General features: G+C 39.0%; 1 protein-coding gene across 1 annotated transcript; it reads left to right on the top strand.

Moving 5' to 3' along the window:
• The first annotated feature begins 1,436 nt into the window (after positions 1 to 1,436).
• On the top strand, positions 1,437 to 20,946 carry LOC108092956. The gene is given in 4 exon segments (XM_017192835.2): positions 1,437 to 1,547; positions 2,685 to 2,945; positions 19,602 to 19,987; positions 19,989 to 20,946. Coding segments are annotated over 3 exon segments (1,137 nt in total). The 5' UTR covers positions 1,437 to 1,547; positions 2,685 to 2,722; the 3' UTR covers positions 20,517 to 20,946.
• The last annotated feature ends 62 nt before the right edge of the window (positions 20,947 to 21,008 follow it).

The following is a 21,008-nucleotide window of genomic DNA, read 5'->3' as shown; positions in this document are numbered from 1 at the left end:
ACACACCGCCCACATCTGAATGAAATAATCCAGAGAGCTGAAAAAAAGGAGGTTTCCCCTTAGGAAAAACCATGACAGTGTCATAACAACCATGCAGGAAATTCACAAAAGAAGAAAGCTGCATGTCACTAACAGCGATAGTGTTACTTTGCGCTTGAAGAAAAATTAGTACGAAGAAACGGCTATCCGAAAAATAAATGGATATGTAAAACCAATCAAAATGTACCCTAAGTAGTACAAGTCCAATGGCGATAGGATAACGAATATGGAGTGTGTAATCAGCGTGAAAACTGAATAGGTTTTGGTTGTGGTTAAATCGATTTAGCGACCTCTGCGGTCAGACGGTCAGCGAAAAATACTATTAGATAAGGCAGAGTTGATGGCACATCGACCAACGATTAATTAGCCAACTCCATCTCGTTATGGCCATCGCTTGGAGCGATGTTCGGGCTTTAACCTAATCAAAAGTATTAAAGCCCTGTTAACATGTCCCTTTTCGTATGTGTTTTTTTTTTCATTGCGTGTTTGTTTTAACGCTTCTGTCAAGACTAATAACGCTTAGGGCCGATTATGGGTTTAGGGCAAAGCAATGATCAGTCATTGAGGAAAGGTTTGCGGTAGGGGAGCCCAGCTAATTGCCTTGCCTTGGCGAATGGCGAAACCATCGGGATTTTGAAATTAACATTTCCCTAGGCGGAGTTTTGGGAATTTCAATAGCCAACAGATGGGCAGAAATTATTGACAGAAAAAAGTTAGCCAATATGGTTAATCGAAACGGGCTCCTATCTTGCCAACCTGCATTTTTCCAAGCCAACCTGATTCTTCTCTTTAACTTTCCTAAGATATGACCCAGACCTGGCCAACTTTACCAGTCTGATTATAAGACTTCAAACTGGCTTACTTCCTTTGGTTGATCTCCATTCCACATTTGTTTTCTAATATTGGTCGATTTTTTGAATTTTCGTCTTATGTTTCGGATAAGGAAAAACCTACACGGTTTAATGGTACCATTTTTACTTCAAAATTTACCAACAAATTTAAGAAGGACTTTAAGCTCTGGATCATAGGTCCATTTTTTGTCTATATAATATCTCAAGTGCCATGTTCTGACCATCATAATGTATCTCGCAGCTGTTGCAACTGTTCAGCCGGAACCCCATCCTCCTGAATTGAGCGCAGCGGCTGAGAAGCGGTAGCCACGAGCGGCAGCCAAAACAGTTGTACAACATTCACCGGTTTGTGGGGCACGCAGCTAGCGAAGCAACGGCAAAAAAAGAGCCCAACAGCTGATCCAAAGCGATCCCCTTGGAGTTCGAGTTCCATTCATGAAAACCAGCTCTCTCTCTCTCTCTTGCTCTCCGCAACGCTCAATCTCAGTCTCGCTCTTCGGACCGTTTGTAATGCGATGCCTTTAAAGTTTACGACGGCGCAGGCGCGCCGCTCAGACCGTTGATGGCGTTCGCAACGACCGCTTGGCACACGTCGCGATTTTAGCCGCCATCGCGATTTAAACCGCCAACCGCCAAAGTGCGTTTTTTCAACCCGATGTAAGCCCCTGAACAATTGTTTGTGCGCTTTCATTTTATTTAGGAAGTGAGCTGGACTGTAATGCAGATAAACACAACAAATCCCGGGTGCTGCGCTTCATCGCCTTCATTTATATCCAACTACATTTTTTCTTTCGTTTTTGTTCAAGTGTTCAAAGTTTTGATCGCGCGCCATTTCCGCATTTACAAAAAAGTGCTTGAATTAATTGCTACTCGAAACTATAACGAAATGCAAATAAATTACAAATAATAGAATGAAATAATTTTGTTATTCGGATTTGGTGTACGTGTATTGTGGTTCCGCGCTAATAGTTTCCTGCATAACAACAACAGCAACAACAACAACAACAGCACGACTACTGTTATAATAATAATAATGAAAACAAAAACTTTTGGCCAAACTGGCCAAATAAAATTGTTGCGAAAGTGTTTTTCTTTTTTTCTTTTTGTTTCTGTTGCTTGCGTTGCATGTGGCAGCCAAAGCAGCTGCCGCTGGTCCGAGTCAAGTCAACTTGTTGCCGTTACTGAGCTCAACCTAACAAAATAAATTTTATTTTTATGACTTTTATGCCGAGCCGATAAGATGACAGCAATAACAACCATAACACTAGACAGCAGCCACAACTGAAACACAATGGCCGTTAGCTGAAAATAATATTTTAGAAGCTAATCGCAGCTGGATTGCTCTTCACGTTGGGTTTAAAATAATAAATAGATAGTTATAATATCTACGCCTCTTTTAGATATTTTTCAATTGAAGATTGTACATTTCATTTCATCAATGTACATATATGCCTCTATTGATTTATTCGATTATTTTTTTTCAAACAAACGAATGCGTGACCCCAGCTCACATGGATCCCAAAAAGTATGTTTTTTGTGAGTGTTGTTGTGTCTGTGTATCTTTGTGTCTCTGCATCTTTGAGTTGGCCGGACCTGCTCTCGAACAAAAAAAAAAAAAAGAAGAAAAAAACCAAAACAACTTTTAAGCATGATCCCAGTTAAATCCACTTGAATGCCCGAAAGTGAAATTTCACTTTGCAGTTGTCGTTGCTGCGATTGTTGTTTTGCAGCCGCTTTTCCTTTGCCATGACGGTGGCTCAGTGACCAAACAAGTGATTCTTAATACTTTATTAGAATTTTATCAAACGCAGAGAAGAGACTAGAACATAAAGATGGCATCTATTAAAAAAAGCAGTCAAATCTGCAGGAGCAGCACACCAAAATCGTCATTTTCAGATGGACCAGCATCGCCGAGGAAATTAGTTTATGCAACAAACCAAATCAGCAGGGGATTAACACTAAATCACTTACTTATTTGCGCCAGTCTGGTAACAATCTTCATGGCATCTGTAATCATGGCTAAGCCACCGGATCAGGAAGCTCTCCATCACAATGGTAAGTTCAAAACGCTGTGTATCTGTGACTTAATTAGCTAGCTGTGAAAGTGAAACTAAAACTATTCGCTGCGCTTGTTTTTTTTTTTTTTTTTTTGTATGGGGGCCCCGAGAATTATGGGGTTTAAAGTCATCAACCGGCGGCCAATGGCCAAAGACTCGCGGCTTGAGATCAAGTTGAGCAGCTGCTGATGGCTTTGATTTGTGGCAGCAGCGCTTTCACTTTGTCAGCTTTTGTTTTGCCTCGCGTTGAAGTAGAGTTTTAGCATTTGAGGGTGAACCATAAAAATGTAACTAAAAAAAAATGCCTGATAGAGTAGCAGAGGTAAAAATCACACATGTGGCATTTCGCTAAGAGCGATTACAAAATTTGTCATTGATTTCGGTCTTGGTTTCTGTTTAATTAAGAGGTGAAAATCTTATCTGGAGTCGCTAATTTGTCAGTAGGAGTTGAGTAAGCCATATAACAAATTAAAAAAAAAAAACCGAAAGGCAAACAAATTAAAACAAAAATAAGAAAACATACAACAAATAGATGATAAGGGGGAAAGGGGTGTGTATATATTCCACAAAGAAAAAACAAAAATAAAAGAAGCAAAGTATCAAATACGAATGGCCAAAAGCATTTTCCCAGACATCTCTCGGCTCTCTTACGACATCGGCGGCAATTACTGGAAGAGTTGTATCTCTGTAGACCCAAGATTGAAGATCGAGGAAAAGGGGAAAAAGAAGACAAGAGACCCACAGACCGCATTTTTCACTTGCTTCCGTATGCTGGGTTAATTTTCCTTTGTTATATAGCCAGACATCTCCATCTGGTCGTCGTTCATCTGCCTTTTCCCAACTGCTTTTTTCCCCGAGTTTCCCTCTGTCTGTGTGTCATTATGTCATTGCGGCCGTACCATTTTCCAATTACCATGCACCTTTTCGTTACTCCACTCGCCACCAAAACATTTCCCCTGTGACATTTTCCATCCCAAAGACAATACGAAAAGTAAAATAAAAGACGGGTCACCACACTCCTCAAATATAAAAAAATAAAGCTTACGTTCTTTGAGTTTTTCAAATTGCATATCACCATTTGAGAATTAGTTTTCCGTGCATGTTGAAATGGAAATGGCAAAATCAAGTACAGCTTTATTATTAGTCTTGTAATAACTTGCGGGTCCAAAAAAATCTTTATTATTGTTTCGAATGCCTTTTGGCTGCAGATGTGCCTCAACATTCAACAACTCATTGGGCCAAAGCTCAAAACCACAGATTGCATCACGACCGCAGCTACCTTGTGACAATTTCCCAGGCTATGGGTATATGGCTTGTCAAAGAGATATATAAGCGGCCAGATCTGAACAATCAGCGCACTGATGATGACGCCCCCAATTTGGGCCAGCTCTCAACCATATAATGATCACATCGGATCCAAGAAACGAGGCGGTAAAATGCAACCGGAGCGAACAACAATTGCCATTCATTTGCACAATGAATGAAATTTAATGAGCGCGGCTCGCATAATACAAATAATAAGTACGCGAAATTATAAGTAAAAAAGGCCCCTAGAAATAAAAAAAAAAATATCTACAAAAAAAAAAAAAAAAACAGCAGACACACGAATCTTGCCCATAACGTAACGCAAAAGAAAAGAGCCGAAAACCGAATAGTTAACACTATCATAATCAGCGTAGAGACTTAAATAAATTTAAACTATAACAAAAAGTGAAAAAAAAAACTATTTTGTTATATATAGCCGTAGCATTTCGTGATATGTGAACAAAAATCGATTTACGATTTGTACAATTTTCGACCATCCATTGGGGAGGGAGACAGAAATCTGGAGATCTGGTCACGTCAACTGCTCGATTTTTTATCTCCATCTATTTCGTATTTTTCTGACTACTGAATTTTGCTACCAATTCGGTTTTTGTTTTCAGTTGTTCAGGCCTTTGGCGCTGTTGTGGGCGTTTGTAGTTGTAGTTGCGGTTGACAGAGGATCTTAGAAAAGTCCGGGGGCTTATTATTCACAATGCAACCACTTAAAACCACTGAAGACTCAAAATAGTAATGAAGTAAACAATCATTCATATTAAAATGACTACATAGCAATCTAGATAGCAAACAGGGACACAACTTATTCCTTACTCTTTATTTTATTGAATAACCGATTTGACCTTCATATTTAAAAGTTTGGTTCTTAATTAGATGGTCACTTCGCCTTTTTCTTGCAGGGGATTCCCATAAAGCTTGCGGTTTGCTTGCTCTGCTTTTGCAGAAATTTATTGAGTTTAATACAATTTTTTTTTACTTTAACCACTACCGTGAAGGCGTTGCTTTACCTTTTGCCGGCAATTAACATTTTGAACTTTGGGCAAAAAGCCTGCGAAGTACACAAAAATTGGAACAAAGACCCAATTCGTTTAGTTTCGATGCTGTTTGTTGTCTTTGTTATGGCCGCGCATTGTGTTTAGAGGCTGTTAAATTTAAATGGTGAGTCTTAACCTTTAAATTCGGCGAACTGAATGGGAACCGCTCGGCCGAGTGTAATTACACACATTTTCGGGCTCTGTGTTTACGTTTCGTTGTTGGGCAATGCTAAATCGCAATCGAAATAAAAATCGGAGGCAAAATCTAAATAAAAGGCCGAAAGAAATGCCGCCATCAATCAATTGGGAAAACAAATGACACCGCCGAACGGTAGCGACAACTCGAAAAAAAATGCGAGTCGAGCAACTTAAACCGATCGTAGATTATTGAGTTATGCAAATCGGGAATCGATAATATACTCGATGATTCAATTTAGCCGGCTTACATAATCCCCAGACTTAATAAGAGGTGGGTGAATAATTAGCTCAGCTCATTAATAATTTTGCTCTACATTGGGCGAAAGTGACGGCGCAAATTAATCAAAGTCATCACAGCGAACCGCGAAATGCGGCACATTTGAAAAACCGATTGCCTTTTGTTTTGCGTTATTTTTAAATTGATTTTATTTCCAACATTAATTAAATAATGAAAGGCATATTGGGTTTTTACATAAATACTATAGCTATATACCCTTTTATTTAGGGTTACTATAATTTTATTTATGGTATAGTTTTTGTTTATTGTATGGAACTCTAAGTAACTCAATGGAATTCAGTTAAAGTTTACCAACCTAAAAAATTCTATAATGTTCTTGAAAACTTATGTTAACAATATAACAAAGAATAAAAAATATTTCCCTAGAAACATTGAAGAACTTACAACTTCCAGAAAAACTATAAAGCACATGTGTACCTTCAAGAGCATATATATTTCGTATAACTTACTTTCTATTTAAAGCACTTCCTCGCGGCTGATTAATTGCGTTTTGTGTGTTTCGCTTTTTGTCCTAACACTTCGACTGCGATTTTGCAGTTACCAGCACTAAACTTGAGTTTATTTTGGTTTGTGCCTTTGTGTGTCGGATATTTCGTGCGATTTGTTGAACAAAATGGTGTGGCAATCGACTTATTCGAACTTAATGATGTCTTCTTTGGCTTTCGCAGGGAAAATAACATGGAATTAACGAACACAACGTAATTGCTCGGTGCGTTGGCCCATTGGACATTATTTTGAACGTCGTTTTGAGCATTTTGGCCATTTTCGACACGCACCGCTGGCCATTGCAATCAATCAAATCACAGCAAAGTTCCATTTCCCGAAAGCCAAAAAAAACTGTAAAGACAACAAACAAAATAAACGCAGCTTTTGGAGAGGTGAATGCAAATTGCGTTATGAACATAATGATCGGTTTGTGGGGAGTGTTGTAATAATCGCCTCCCCCTCCCCCCCCCCATTTTAAAATCTCGACAGAAAATCAATCAGCCATCAGTTTCGCAGCTGCCGAAAAGTTGAAGTCGCTTTCGGGGATCCAAAGACAGAGGATTGAGGATGAGCCAACCATTTGAACAAACAAACAACAATCATTGCAGCTCTGTTTGCACTGCCAGCTGTCAGCCATCAAATTGGATGGTTTTTGGAATCCAATGGGGGTTCAGGATGTCGGACTTCGTCGGGTCTTCCACTTGAGGCCCCGAGTGTTGTTTTTTTTTATATATCCCCCACTTTCGACCTGGTGGCATCGAGTGCGCTCCACTCTGATTACAATGTTTCAAAAGGGCCCCGAATACATCATTATTAAATATTAATGGGTTCCGCAGCAACTGATTTTCGGCTATCACTGGGACCAGATCGTTTAGTAATCAATTTTATCGAACAGATTTATTTAATAGGAAGTTTTACTGTTGCTTGATTTTTAAATAGTGAATTAATAATATTCAAGTTTTGTTGGGCTTAAAAATGAGTATTTTGGTCACAACTAAATATTCTCTTTAAGTCAAATTTAGATAGTTTGCAGGACACCTTTAAGCCAAGTTAACTGCAGCGTCGTTGTGTCTTTTAAGCCGTTTTGTAAGCTAACCGAGCATTAGATTCATTGCCTAACAAATGACAACTTAATGCCATAAAACGACAAACGGTGAAGCGGAAAAGGTATTGGCTATTAGATAAATATTTATTTAGTCTTGACTAAAAAGTTTTATTTTTTTTATTTGAAGAGTTGAAAACATGTTTTCCCTACAGAAAGTTTTCCAAATGTATTAATGTACAATGCATGCAATTTTTCCATGCGGTGTTCATCGTTTTGGGGACATTTTGTTTGTCCCCTAACCTTCACCTTGTTGGCCAAAGTGACAAAAACAAAACAAATTGCGCGAAAACGCTTGCTGCACATTTGACTTGTCGGTTTGTGTACGATGTACGTGCCATGGTCTCGAGTGCCTGGCCAAAATGCTGCCAGTTTTGGGCTTTTGGCCTGGAAACGTGTTTGTTTGCCGCTCAGCTCTGTGTTGTGCTGACTCAGTTTGCTCCCAATGTTTACTGCTCAATGCCCAATTGCTCACTGTCCGCCGGGGCGAATGAGATATATCATGGATATATCACGCATACGCCAAGTGTGCAATTGCAACCTAATTAGCCATTGAGCCACACAAAGTGCCGAATGGAAAAGAAAGACATACGTACGCAACAGTAATGGACTCTTGCCCATATTCCATTACGTTTAGTTTGATTGGTTTCATTTCACTTGCCTCTCTGACCGTCAAAAATGGCAGACAAAAAACATATAAAAAAAAAAAAAAAAAAACGATAGATCTTAGGGCGCGTGCGCCCTTGTCTGTAAATATTTTGAAAGGGTCTTGCGGAGCCAATCAAAATTGGCAAAAATCAAATCAAATCCGAAAGCCGCATCGTTAATCATTTTGGGATTTTGCACATTTTGATTACTTTGAATTTATTGTAATGTGTTTTTGATTCGATTTATGATTCCCCGCGCCTTTCTAGCTGCTCGTCATTCGCCAGCAATTTTTTCGGCATGGAATTAAGACAGTTTTTAATGGAAAACATTTCTTTAAATTTAATTCTAATTATTTTTAATTATATAAAACTGTACTATTGAAAACTGTTGCAAGGTTAGTTCATACTTACTTAAGCAATTGATTGACTCGCATATGCAATCGTAGGGATATCGATATCGAGTAGATTCTCTGGCCAACACCACCGCACCCATCAGGTTTTTCAGACTTGCGCCTTAAAGTAAAGTAGAAGTCGATGTTGGACTGACAGCACCCACTCAAAGGCGCAGCTTGAAGCATTGCGCAAGCGTTGAGAAGTACATGAATGGGTTTTTGAGCTTGCAGTACAAGAATAAATATGTCTATGTGCAAATAAATACAATGGCTGGGCACTCATGATATACGGTGCCCAGCGAAGCGCTCAGCCACTGCACAATGATCAGTGAGGCATGCAGAGTCAGTCAGTCAGTCAGTCAGTCAGTTAGTCAATCATTCAGTTAGTCAGTCAGTCAGTCAGTCAGTCTGGCAATCAGGCAATCAGGCAGTCAGGCATTAGAACAAAGTATGGAAAATGCGAAAAACCTCAGAAACAAAACGCAACTAACTAGCCCGTCCTTGGCTAGTCAACATTATATATAATTATTTCTACAAATTCTTCATTCTTCACTCACCGCGATCATGATGTGATCATGAGGCTCCGATAGAGAAGAACGTTAGCGGGTGTACAAGACAAAGACTTTAATAAGACCCAACGATGGGAAAAGTGTTCTAGCGAGAATGATTGCCATACAGTAATTTATAGCACACAAAGCACAAGTAAAAACGAAAAATGATTATCAAGTATAAAAAAAAAGTATTCGCACCACAAATAACATGAATATAAATTTTGTGTAAACATAATATAACAAATAAATAATATAAATTAATAATATACAGTATATGTAGGTTAAGATCTGAATTCTTATTGAAAGTCTCTTCAAGAGAAGATTCAATAAAAAAAGACAAAGCTCAAAAAAAAAAAAAAAAAAAAAAAAAATTTGTGTAAACTTAAATACTAGGATCACCTCTAGACAAAACTGATTTTTTTGATTTGCCATCTTAAGCTTTAAAATATATTTTCTCTGTGCATAAACAAACACTCGTACACGATGTATTATAGTATGTTCGAGTTTATTGCCAAAGAGCTGTGATCTAACATAATTTACAAATAAGGTAATTGTCTGCCTGATTTTGCTACGTGTGTGGAAGACCCTGAGGGTCACACACATATTTATGTCATGCAACAGTTACCAGAGTCATAAATAATATTTAAAAGAGCCATTTAAATGCTATTATTGCGACTGCGCCACTGCGAGTGCGACTACAACTCAAAGTCGCTGCAACTGCGCTTGGCCAACCAACCACTGAACTGAACCACTTAGCCACCACCGACTCGCTGTTGAGTGACTAACTGGCAGTTTCATTAGATTAATAATGGCTACAAATACACATAATAGAGATCAAGTGCTCGGCAAGCGAACCGCCATCGTTTTGCTAACAGATAACATACCCTGCAATCAGATCAGCGGATTTGTCTCTTGGGGATTATCAAATGGTGGAGAACGCATAGAACTTCCGTGTCATTCAACACCTTTGGTGACCTCAAATCTAAACGATTTTAATACCCTGTATGTTCACACCCCCAAAAAAAAATAATCCTCCGTCTTTAAGTACTGTTTATAGACGAACAAATGTGATTTATCAGATCGGATCGTGCAGCTAATGTGCCGCCTGTTCTTAGCCACGTTTCGATGGCATTTGTGATGTTCGTGAAAAGGCGAAACAAATCATTTCTGTTTCCAGATGCTGGCCGAGAATTCACGAGCCAAATGTTTGACATTTAAACTTGGATATGGGTATATAGTATGGCTGGCATTGTTGTGTTCTTAGCTTGGTTTTGACATTGAAGCTCATCGAGGAGCCAACATCGAACCGGAGATCGTTTGACAGCTCTGCTCCGCTAATAATTTATGGCATTTTCACAGCGACCTAAGGTCAGGCATTAAGTAATTGTGGTTTATTGGAAAATGTCATGTTCAATTAGTCGATCGTTCGGGCGGCCAATGTCAGTCCCAGAATGCTCGAGTGTTCCTCGAGGTGGGAATGGTGTTAACAAAAATTAGTTTACCGTGCCGATCAAACAGGTGCCACTTCCCATTTCCATGTCTAATTCCCAGCAGCCTGTGGCACCACCAACCCCGTAGCGTTTTGGGCATTACAAAACTTAACGCATTGTAAGCCATTAACCCAGACAATAGCCCTGATGTTAGCCGGAAATATGGCCCCCAGGTGGGGAAAAACAAAAAAACTGGCTCTAATTACAAGCGAAACTCGGTCTGGCGTAAAACTGCAGCTTAATGAATCACTCCAATGACAATGCCGGGGTCAAATTAAATCTCAATGATAACACACACACACACTTAGTCGAGAGGTTAATGAGAACGCGGAGACTGTAACTAAAAGATTTGAGAGGGCAAAGACTAAGGCAAGAACTGTTGATCGACTTAACTTAATTTAAGCCTCACCTTGGGCTGAAAATGAAAAATCTAGGTACAATTACAACCCAATTTAAAATTTTAATTGATTTCATGTTATAGGTCAGGAAATCAATTAAAAACCCAACGTTGAGGATCCTAAATCCTAAGATAGGAAATGAAGGTTTTGGGAGAGGTTTTAGGTGAACATTAATAACAAACAAGAAAGGAAGCTAGCTTCGGCAAACCGAAGCTTATATACCCTTGCAGTCATCAAATATTTCGAACAGAATACACAAAGGCTAAACAACAACGAAGCAACGACGACTTTTCTATTAATTTTTTATATTTTTGACTATTGTTCATATGACAGCTATATGATATAGTTGTCCGATTTTAATGAAAATTTTTTTATGAACCAAGACTAGTTAAAAAACTTGATACTCAAAAAATCATAGTCGTGTGATGAAAAACAATCACCTTATCAATTAATTTCCATTAATTCTATATATGGGTGATTCCATATCAGATTTACAGTCGATATTGGGAAATTCGATGAGATATTTTTTTTCATGCTCTTTATCGAAAATAAATCGACACGTATTTTTTTATTTGGCTCAGAAAATTTTTTTGACAAAGTTATGATTTTTTGAATTTTTGATGAACTGCCCTTTTTTTGATGACAGTCGCGTTTTCCAGCCCCAATAACTCGAAAAGCGTACGTCGCAGAAAAAAATGAATAGGAAGTAAAAATTTCATCCTTCCTTCTTCTTTGCAAAACTTTCGTGAAAAAATTTTTAAACAATTTTCACCACAAAAGTTCAAATGTTTATAACAAATTCATTTTTCTCCAACTTGGACATTTTTGATTTTTTTTTTTTTTTCACAATAAATCCTTCAATTTCTTCTGATGAACATACTAAAATTTCAGAATGGGATCAAAATTAGTTTTTGAGTTATAGAATTAAATAGCATTAAAAATTCATTTCATTGACCCTTACTATGCGCGCGCGAACCGAATTGACGCATGATGATCTTGAATATTCTATAACTCAAAAACTAATTTTGATCCCATTCTGAAATTTTAGTATGTTCATCAGAAGAAATTGAAGGATTTATTGTGAAAAAAAAAAAAAATCAAAAATGTCCAAGTTGGAGAAAAATGAATTTGTTATAAACATTTGAACTTTTTGTGGTGAAAAATTGTTTAAAAAATTTTTCACGAAAGTTTTGCAAAGAAGAAGGAAGGATGAAATTTTTACTTCCTATTCATTTTTTTCTGCGACGTACGCTTTTCGAGTTATTGGGGCTGGAAAACGCGACTGTCATCAAAAAAAGGGCAGTTCATCAAAAATTCAAAAAATCATAACTTTGTCAAAAAAATTTTCTGAGCCAAATAAAAAAATACGTGTCGATTTATTTTCGATAAAGAGCATGAAAAAAAATATCTCATCGAATTTCCCGATATCGACTGTAAATCTGATATGGAATCACCCATATATTTTTTGATCTCTCCTATGGCAGCTATATGATCAAGTTATCCGATTTCGATCAAATTTAACCCGAAATTCAATAGTAACTAGAAAACGCCATGTGGAAGAAATCAAGTCGATCTGATCAAAAACAACGGCGTTAGAATTTTGTATTTCAATCCCTTGTATGGGAGCTATCCTATATAGTCGCCCGATCTTGCCCGTTCCGACTTATATACTGCGTGCAATAGCTACACACCTTTTGGGAAAGTTTCAGCAAGATAGCTTTAAAAATGAGAGACTAGTTTGGGCAGAAACGGACAGGAGGACAGACGGACAGACGGACAGACGGACAGACAGACAGACGGACAGACGTACAGACGTATTTCGATTCAGATGGTGATGCTGATCAAGAATATATATACTTTATGGGGTCTAAGGTGTCTCCTTCACTGCGTTGCAAACTTCTGGCCAAAATTATAATACCCTTTGCTCTGCAAGGGTATAAAAATTACCAAGCACTTACTGAAAGTGAAGATTTCCTATAAATGTTGTTTCGGCTGCGGTTTCCCTTTAATTTTAACACAAATACGAGTGCAACCAGCTAACTCAGCTGTAAATTGCGAAAACATGCCCACGGCTATCGTAGCCTTGACAGAAATGTGAGGGAAAGATCTGGATAGCAACTATTACATGTCATGAAACGTTTCCCGGATGGAAGAAAAATCGTGTTGTGACCAACTTTGATTTATCATATTGTATTAGAGCGAAGCGAGAGAAGGAGATACTGGAGCCAAGGCAACTCAATTAAAGTTCAGGCGGCGCACGGTGGAGTTGTCATAAATAAAAGCGGTAGCCGGAGACATTTTAGGGCGGGGGGACGACACTTTATGGATGCTATTTATAAGACAAGCACTCGCCAGACCCATAAATCAATAGCAATGCACACCGTTGAGTGGAAGATTTATACGAGGCGATGGAGCGGGAATGTACCTACATGTACACCAAAAGAAATTGCATATCATTCCAAAATGCATTTTGCAGTCTTACGAATTATTTTGGTCGAGAGTATACTCTGATATTATATTATCAAAGGAATCCAATATCGCTATGGCTGCTTTTAATTTTTTTATTTTTTTTTTGAGCTATTATTTTTCCGTGTACATAAAATTGGATTGTTTATGCATAGCTCACAGCTTATGGCGAGCATGTTGGCATGCCGGGCACGAATCTGTAACTCAAGCTCGAAAAACCGAAGCTGAAATTGAAACTAAATCTTAAACTGAAACTGAAACTGAAACCGAAACTGAAACCGAAACCGAGAGCGAAACAAAATTGACTTGGCTCATGGCTAAAAGATGGCTAATTGCCGAGCGACGTGTGGTGTATGTGAAAATTAACTCCAATGCTAAAGTTAGAGCACGTTATTCAAATCGGAGCAAAATCATTTATCAAGCGCCGCAATTATGGCTCTTCTCCGGCATAATTGTCTTGGATTTCGAAGTCGAAACACAAATCCAAACCCAAACAGAAATGGAAATGGAAATCAAACTGAAACTGAACTGAAGTCCAAACCCAATGAAATCGCAGCAAAGGCATTCTAAATTGCTGGCGAAGACTTTAATTCTATGTCATTTGTTTGCAGCGAATTGAATTGAAAATTGCCATCTGCATGCGAAATGAGTGGGTTGTTGTGTGCTCGGCATAATTGAACCACTCCCACCCCAATCGCCACCCCCCCATAAATTTGTCCTTGAGGCGGCGCGTTCGTGTCTTAAGTCTTTTGTTTCGTTTTAGGTTTTTCATTTTTGGCCGCCTGACATTTGGAGCTGCAGAATTCTTCTGCCTTTGTTGGTCAAGTTAAATGTCATCCGCTTACTTTGAACTTTAAAGTTCAAGTGTGCAGCAGGCCCGACAATTATTATTATTAATACTCCTCTCCAGATGGGTTGGGTATTACAAGCCACGGACCCGCAGCTCCGCTAATGAGCGACCAATGCGGAAGCCAAATATCTTTAATTGAGATCGGGGAAGAGCCATTCTATTTTTGCAGTTTGGCAAGGCCAAGGCAAATGGAGCACTCCCAGCTAAAAATTGACACGGGTGATGGATAGGTCACCAAACACAACAAAAAAATAGTGTCTCAAATCTAATAGTTCATTAAAAATAAAAACCATGCCTCAGTACATTTCTTTTAAAATTCTTTTAAATAAAGAAAGCTAATTTTAAAGGATGTTCCTTTTTTTGGACTAAATATCAGTTTAAAATTGTATCAATTCGAAGCTTGTTCCTACTTTTCGTCTCTGCAAAACTCCGGCAATGGTAGATCTTCGATGAATGATGACCCTCCGTACTTATACCTATCGCACTTTAAGGTGTGCCCCTCCATAGCAAAAAAAAAAAAATAAATAAAACGTTTGTGGCAACCTCGACCGACGAATTTTCTCAGCCAGCAAAAGGCGATGAGAAAAATGCAAATTTAATTATGCCCCAACAACAAGCGTCGTAAATGGCAGTCAAGTTTACTTGTTCGTTTGTCTGTTTGTCTGTTTGTTTGGTTTGGCGTTGTCTAGCGCTGTCTCCCTGGGTTGTTGCCTTGTGCACTTTTCGTTAATTTGGTTGTTGTTTGGCTCTAGGTGTCGCTGCGCTGCGACGAAGCTCTGCCCAGCTGTCCCAGACCATGGCATTATTCTAACATAATGATCGCGCACCCACTCCACCTCGGAGCATTCAGACCCCCGATCTCCGCTTGATAGTTTATGGCGTCTTTGCAAGCAATTGATACATAGGAAAAAATAGGTAAAAATCTTATGTACCATATGATACTCAAAATTATTAACGGGGTATCTATTTGATTACAGAAGAACCAAAAAAAATAAAACAAAAATAAAATAGAACAAAATCAGGTATCTAAGGCTATGGCTTGGCTTTTTTTTTTACCTGTGTATTGACAATTAATGAGCAGCATGTGCTGGCCAAGTGGTTAGTCTTGAAATGTGATTCTCTACGACTCGTCCGAGTGGATTTTTCATAGCCAAGTTCTACGATTTTCCCCTCCCTCAATCGCCGATCGCCAATCGCCGATCGCCAGTCCGCATCCCAACAGCAACTGACATTGACCGCCTGCATCGCCGGCCGGCAATGCTTGAGTGCTACGAAAACGAAAAACAACTTGCAGTTGAGTCATCATCATTATAGCATAGCCTGGCCATAATGCCGAAGCTGGCCAGATTCTTTTCGGCCAAGTCAAGTGCAATCGAATTGCAAATTAAGATAAATGAAGTGGCCGGCCTGCAGCCTCAAGGTGGCCTCGCCACAATGCGGAAAACATGACAAGAAGGTGGGGATTAAAAAAAAAAAAAAAACAGAAATACAACTGCAACTAGAAATAGAAATAGAGATACAAAACTGTCATTAAAATGTAACATAAAAAGCAGCTAATTGCGAATACTTTATTATGTATGCAAGCTGCTAAAGCGACCTCATAAATTAAAACACACGACAACTCTGTCATTGTGAAAATTCAACACCCTCAACCTGCGGGTTGCAGGCAAAATATCAAAGGTTGCTCAACGAAATGGACTTTTATATAATGTATAAAATAGTATATAATAAGCTTAAGTGGCTTAACTTTAGAAAAGGATTGAGTATTATATATTATATATATATATATATATATATCATTTCCCCTCCCTTAACAATCAAAACTAGTCTAGCTAAAGGATTTATTGTAATGTGACATTGATACTCAAGGGTCAATTTCAAAGCACAGATTTGATTTATGTCTACCGAGCCAAACCACTATTATAATCCATCTCCGAAAGCAGCTCCATGCAACCTGTAGTGAAAGTGGCGAATGGCGCTCGCTGTTTTTGACTTGGAAATTTATGAGGTGCTGAAGAAAAGCTGAAGAGGTGAGGTGGACGTGAAACACAACCCACGACCTGATCTGTGCTTACACGCATGCGCCGCTGTAAGTGCCAACAAAATGCCGGAAATTATTTGCAGCCGCTGATGAGTTGCCACAGGAGATGGGGACTGGGGAAACCCGGAGGATAAGTGGCGACTGCCATGGAAAACTGCCAGTTGGGGAGTGCCCCAGAGCCTCGAAAGCGGGGAAAATGGATAAGAAATAACATTAATATCACAAGTGGATTGCCATGAGTGATCGAGGGGCTTGGAAAAATGTGGGGTGAACTTTTTAAAATACCTGTGGCCTGCAAAATATTTTATACGCATCGAGTTAATAAATCGTTTGGTTTTGTCTTCATTGTACCATATTAATCTGTTGTCAAATGATATTTTTCCAGGCTTCCACGTTGCTTATATTTATGCACATATTTCATTTATTCCTCCGCTCCATCCAGCGCTGTAAAAATATTTTCTATTCGTGTTTTTCAACTGCCCGCTTTTTGTCGCCTTGACTAAAGAGTCGCCTCTTGGGATCGCCACTTGGCATTTTTTCGCTGCACTCACAGCGATCGTTTATCGTGAGGCAGCTATTTTTCCTTCTTTTATTTTTGGTGGGGCGCGATAAGTGGGCCTACCCAAAATATATGATGATGGCGATGATGATAATAATAATGATGGACGCATTGAGGCGGCCATTTAACGCCCACTTAGACACGCTTCCCATTGCTCCATTACTCATTGCAACACACACACACACATACATACACACAGGCACAGCAACAATGTGTTAATTATACGGCTGACGCCCACGTCGCAATCAGATACAATCGTACCCATAATCAGACACAATCGGAGGGGCCTGAAACCTAAAGAAAAAAGTTAAAGAAGAGCCGTGGAGAAAAACGCGCAATGACGATGACGATGACGATCGCTATGCGGAATTTTGTTGTAAGTGACTAAAGAGGCAAGCTCATGTCATGGTGATCGCACACAGATTATACGTATATATCGTATATATATACATATAAAAGGAGAGGTACACTTGAACACACGCCCAGGGATTTCTGTTGTGGGCACGACGCGCTCAATTTAACGCATACGCCCCATTGTACCGTCGACATGGACATCTGCCTTAACGGCTACATCATCATTGTTATCGTTATCAGGGTCATCATATAACGAGTGCTCCCCATATACATGTAGCCTCCATATTTACTCCACTTTTCCTTTGGCTGATTTTATCGCGCTTTGTCTTTTTGGCACTTTCATAATTTGCAAACAGACAAAGAAAATAGTCAGCGTGGCAACATTAATTTGGAAGTGAAGAAAACAATTGCCACAGGTATTACTTTGCAACTCGCGGGCTGCTTTAAAGTGCGATAAAGAAGTCTACTTTTGCAATCCATTTAATTTCAAAATATTTGATTATTGCCTAAATACATTAAAATGCTTGGATACTGTCACCTTCAATTTAACTAGGTAATTAAGATTCAAACATCTTTACATACTTGCTTATGTCAAAAAGTTGATTCATTAAACTTGCTCTAATTTTAAATCACCTATGCACATATGTGCATTAATTTTTTATTGGCATGCAAGTATAAGTTAATCTGATTTTTGTAAACTCCTAATCATGTTTTCGAATTATTGAATAATCAAGCTACGAACCATTTAACTTTAATCTTATAATAAAAAGGATGAAGTATTGAACGGTAGAAAGAAAGATAGATATTCGGTTTACTTTCTGCATGACTTATGAACCACAGATGGACAATTTTGTACCATTCGGCATTAAACATTGATGCTGGCTTTTGGATGCACAGAAAAAAAATACTGTCCCAATGAGTATAATATTTTTGGTTTTAATAATTTTTGTAGATTTGTGTTTGTTGTGTCAAGTATTTCTAGATGACGATTGCCATGGCGCATCATTTCGAAGTTATTTTATTTATTTTTTATTCAGTTCTTCTTTCTTTCCGTGTGGCTTTTTCTCAACTTGCAGTGGGTGTCCTGTTTACGTGATCGATTATCCAGCAGCAAATCGGGGCAATTTCGTAAATTAGCCGAGTCGTGCCGCCGAATATCCCCCCTCAAATAAATAATGAAGTAATCTACACTTACCACACGACATATCGGCGTGTGTTTGACCCATTTCTGGCAGCAAGTCACTATCAAAATCCAGAAATCGACCAGACTTTTGCTTTGAGCCAAGAGTCAACGAAACCCAATTACAGTTAACAAACTCATTATGTTCTGCATTTGCCAGTCGAAAAACGAAAAATGAAAAACAACTACCAGCGGGTGTTGGGCCGAATAAAAAAAAAAAAATAGCATGAGGTGAAAACTCAGACAAATTTTAAAAAAAAATTTGAGGAAAAAAAAACAAGCATCAGCAACAATTGTGTGGAAACGAAAATCGCGTACAAGTATGGAAAGGCTTCTGGCTGTCGAGGGTGGGGTCTTAAATAGATGGTTTTATATGGAGGAGATTGGGAGCCGCGGGGGCCGAAACATTTATGCCTAGAACACAAGCCAAAGCACACAAAATTTATGCCAGCTGCCCGGCACACATTATTATCGACTTTTATCGATACGACATTTGACTGCCCAGCCAGACCCCAAACACAAAAAAAAAAAAACACTACAAAAAGATCTCGCGAAAAGAAACCCAGGCAAAAAAACAAAAAAAAAAAAAGTGTTATTGGCCTAAGACGTTACCGCAATATGACTCAAAAGACCTGTGGCCACGAAACAAAATACCTGAAATGAGCAGAGATTGAAGGAGCTAGAATTTGGGCCATTGCAAAAGTAGTTATTGCGTTTTAAACCTTTTAACCTTAGGTTTAATTAAATAAATAATAATATAAAATTATGAGTTGAGCACAGTTTCGGCTTTCAAAAAAACTAATGTTTCTTCTTTCCTCCTAAAAAAAAAGAAACTGGTATTTTGTCTATTGCGTACAATTAAAAAAAAAAACTATCAGCGATCATTAAAGGTTTGTCGCCATCATCATTAACAGAAATTAACATCTAAATTCATTGCCTAATTGATTGACAATTTAAAATTTATAAATATGCACTTTATTGAACCAAAAATGAAATAAAAATGAAAATGTTAAATGAAAGCCAGGCACACATTTGCTTAACGGGTTTCCTGTGCCACATTTTGCAAGAGGAAACGCCATCTTCTGCAGCATTTCCTGCTACATCGAGTGATCTTAAAAAACTCAAGACGCATGTTCGGCAACACATTTCACCACTCAACTCAAGTCTGAACATCGCACAAGGGCTCCTCAGAAAACTCGAGACACCGAAGCTCTTACAACTATTGAGTGGATTTCTTTGTCTGATTTCTGATTTCTGATTTCTCCTCTTCGTTTTTGGTATTTTTCAGCTGAGTTCCCCGAAGAGGACAGCGACATGCTGATGGAGCCAAATGACTTTTCGCCAATCACAGTGCTGAGATCGCACGAACAGCACTTCCATATGCCGCCCACCACGCAACTGCAGCCACAGATCCAGGCCAGGATCCAACCCAGAGCTCAACCCAGGCAATTCCAGGCGGCAGCCCAACAGAATCCGGAGGAGGAGGAGCAATTCCGACCCATTGCCAATCCGAGTGCCAAACTGGTGGGGGATTCGCATACGCAGGCGGCCCAGAACTTCTATCCGCCGTTTTACCACGAGGCTCCGCCACTGGGCCACTCGAGACCCTACTTCGGACACGGACCTCCGGTATCTGAAAGTACTCCCCTGTCCCTGCCGCTGCCACTTTTGGCCCCCCCAACAACAGCAGCCGGCGACTCAGCAGCGAAACTTCGATGCCAGCATTTTGGGTAGTGGAGATTTCGGCGTTCTGCGAGGCGGAACCTTTTATCCGGAGGAGGAAATGCCCTACCATCCCGAGGACAACAGTGATTACATCTATGGCGATGCCAACAATGGGCACGGTCGACCTTCCGAGGGATTTGTGCAGAAGTACACCTACCCAGAAGAGCAGTTCGCCAATTTCAGGGACTTTGCAGACATCAACACACCGGCCGACTCGGCATTCTCACAATTCGTGGTGGTGTATGCGGCCAAAAATGCCACCGCTCCACACTCACATCCGCATCCCAAAAACATATTCGAGCAGTTGGAGCTGCTGGATAGGGAAAAGGAGTTGGAGAAGACCAAGTCCCAGTCCAAAAACTCCTCCAAAAACAAGTCGAAATTGTCAAAGACAAAGCTGCAGAAGAAATACCGCAAGAAAACGGGACCCAAATTGCAGGATCCTCTGGAAGTTGAGCCCCTATTGGCCCTCAGTTAAAAGATAAAAAAAAGAATTAAACCTAAAAAACAAACACCCATCACCACTTTCGTTTCCCTCTGTTAGATTTATTTATTTTCTTACGAGATGAATGCAAGCCGCCACAAAAAAGTGCAACCCAATCCCTATATCCTAATGTTCATGTCCACAAACTCCTGTATTGAAAAATCTATACCATACTACATATTTTATTTCAGTGTTTTTTTTTATGGTCTGTCTGCTTTTTGTCTCGCATTGTTTGATAATTCTTAAACTTAGCCCTTAGTAATAAATATATATATATAAATATATATGTGTCTTTATGTCTTATGCACGTATCTAATGTAATTATTTTTTGTCTAATTGAGCATAATTTTATTATATGTGTGTACATAAAATGAGAAATGTTAAATGTAATTTTAAACCTAAATAAAAAACAAAAACAAAATAAGTGGTTTTCCTCTAATGTCTACCTTTATTAACCTTTTTAAAAAAAGTAGTTTATTCATAAAA

This window comes from Drosophila ficusphila, unplaced genomic scaffold (genome assembly GCF_018152265.1).
Source record: "Drosophila ficusphila isolate 14025-0441.05 unplaced genomic scaffold, ASM1815226v1 contig_198, whole genome shotgun sequence".
NCBI lineage: Eukaryota > Metazoa > Arthropoda > Insecta > Diptera > Drosophilidae > Drosophila > Drosophila ficusphila.
This window is presented reverse-complemented; position numbering and strand designations above follow the sequence as displayed.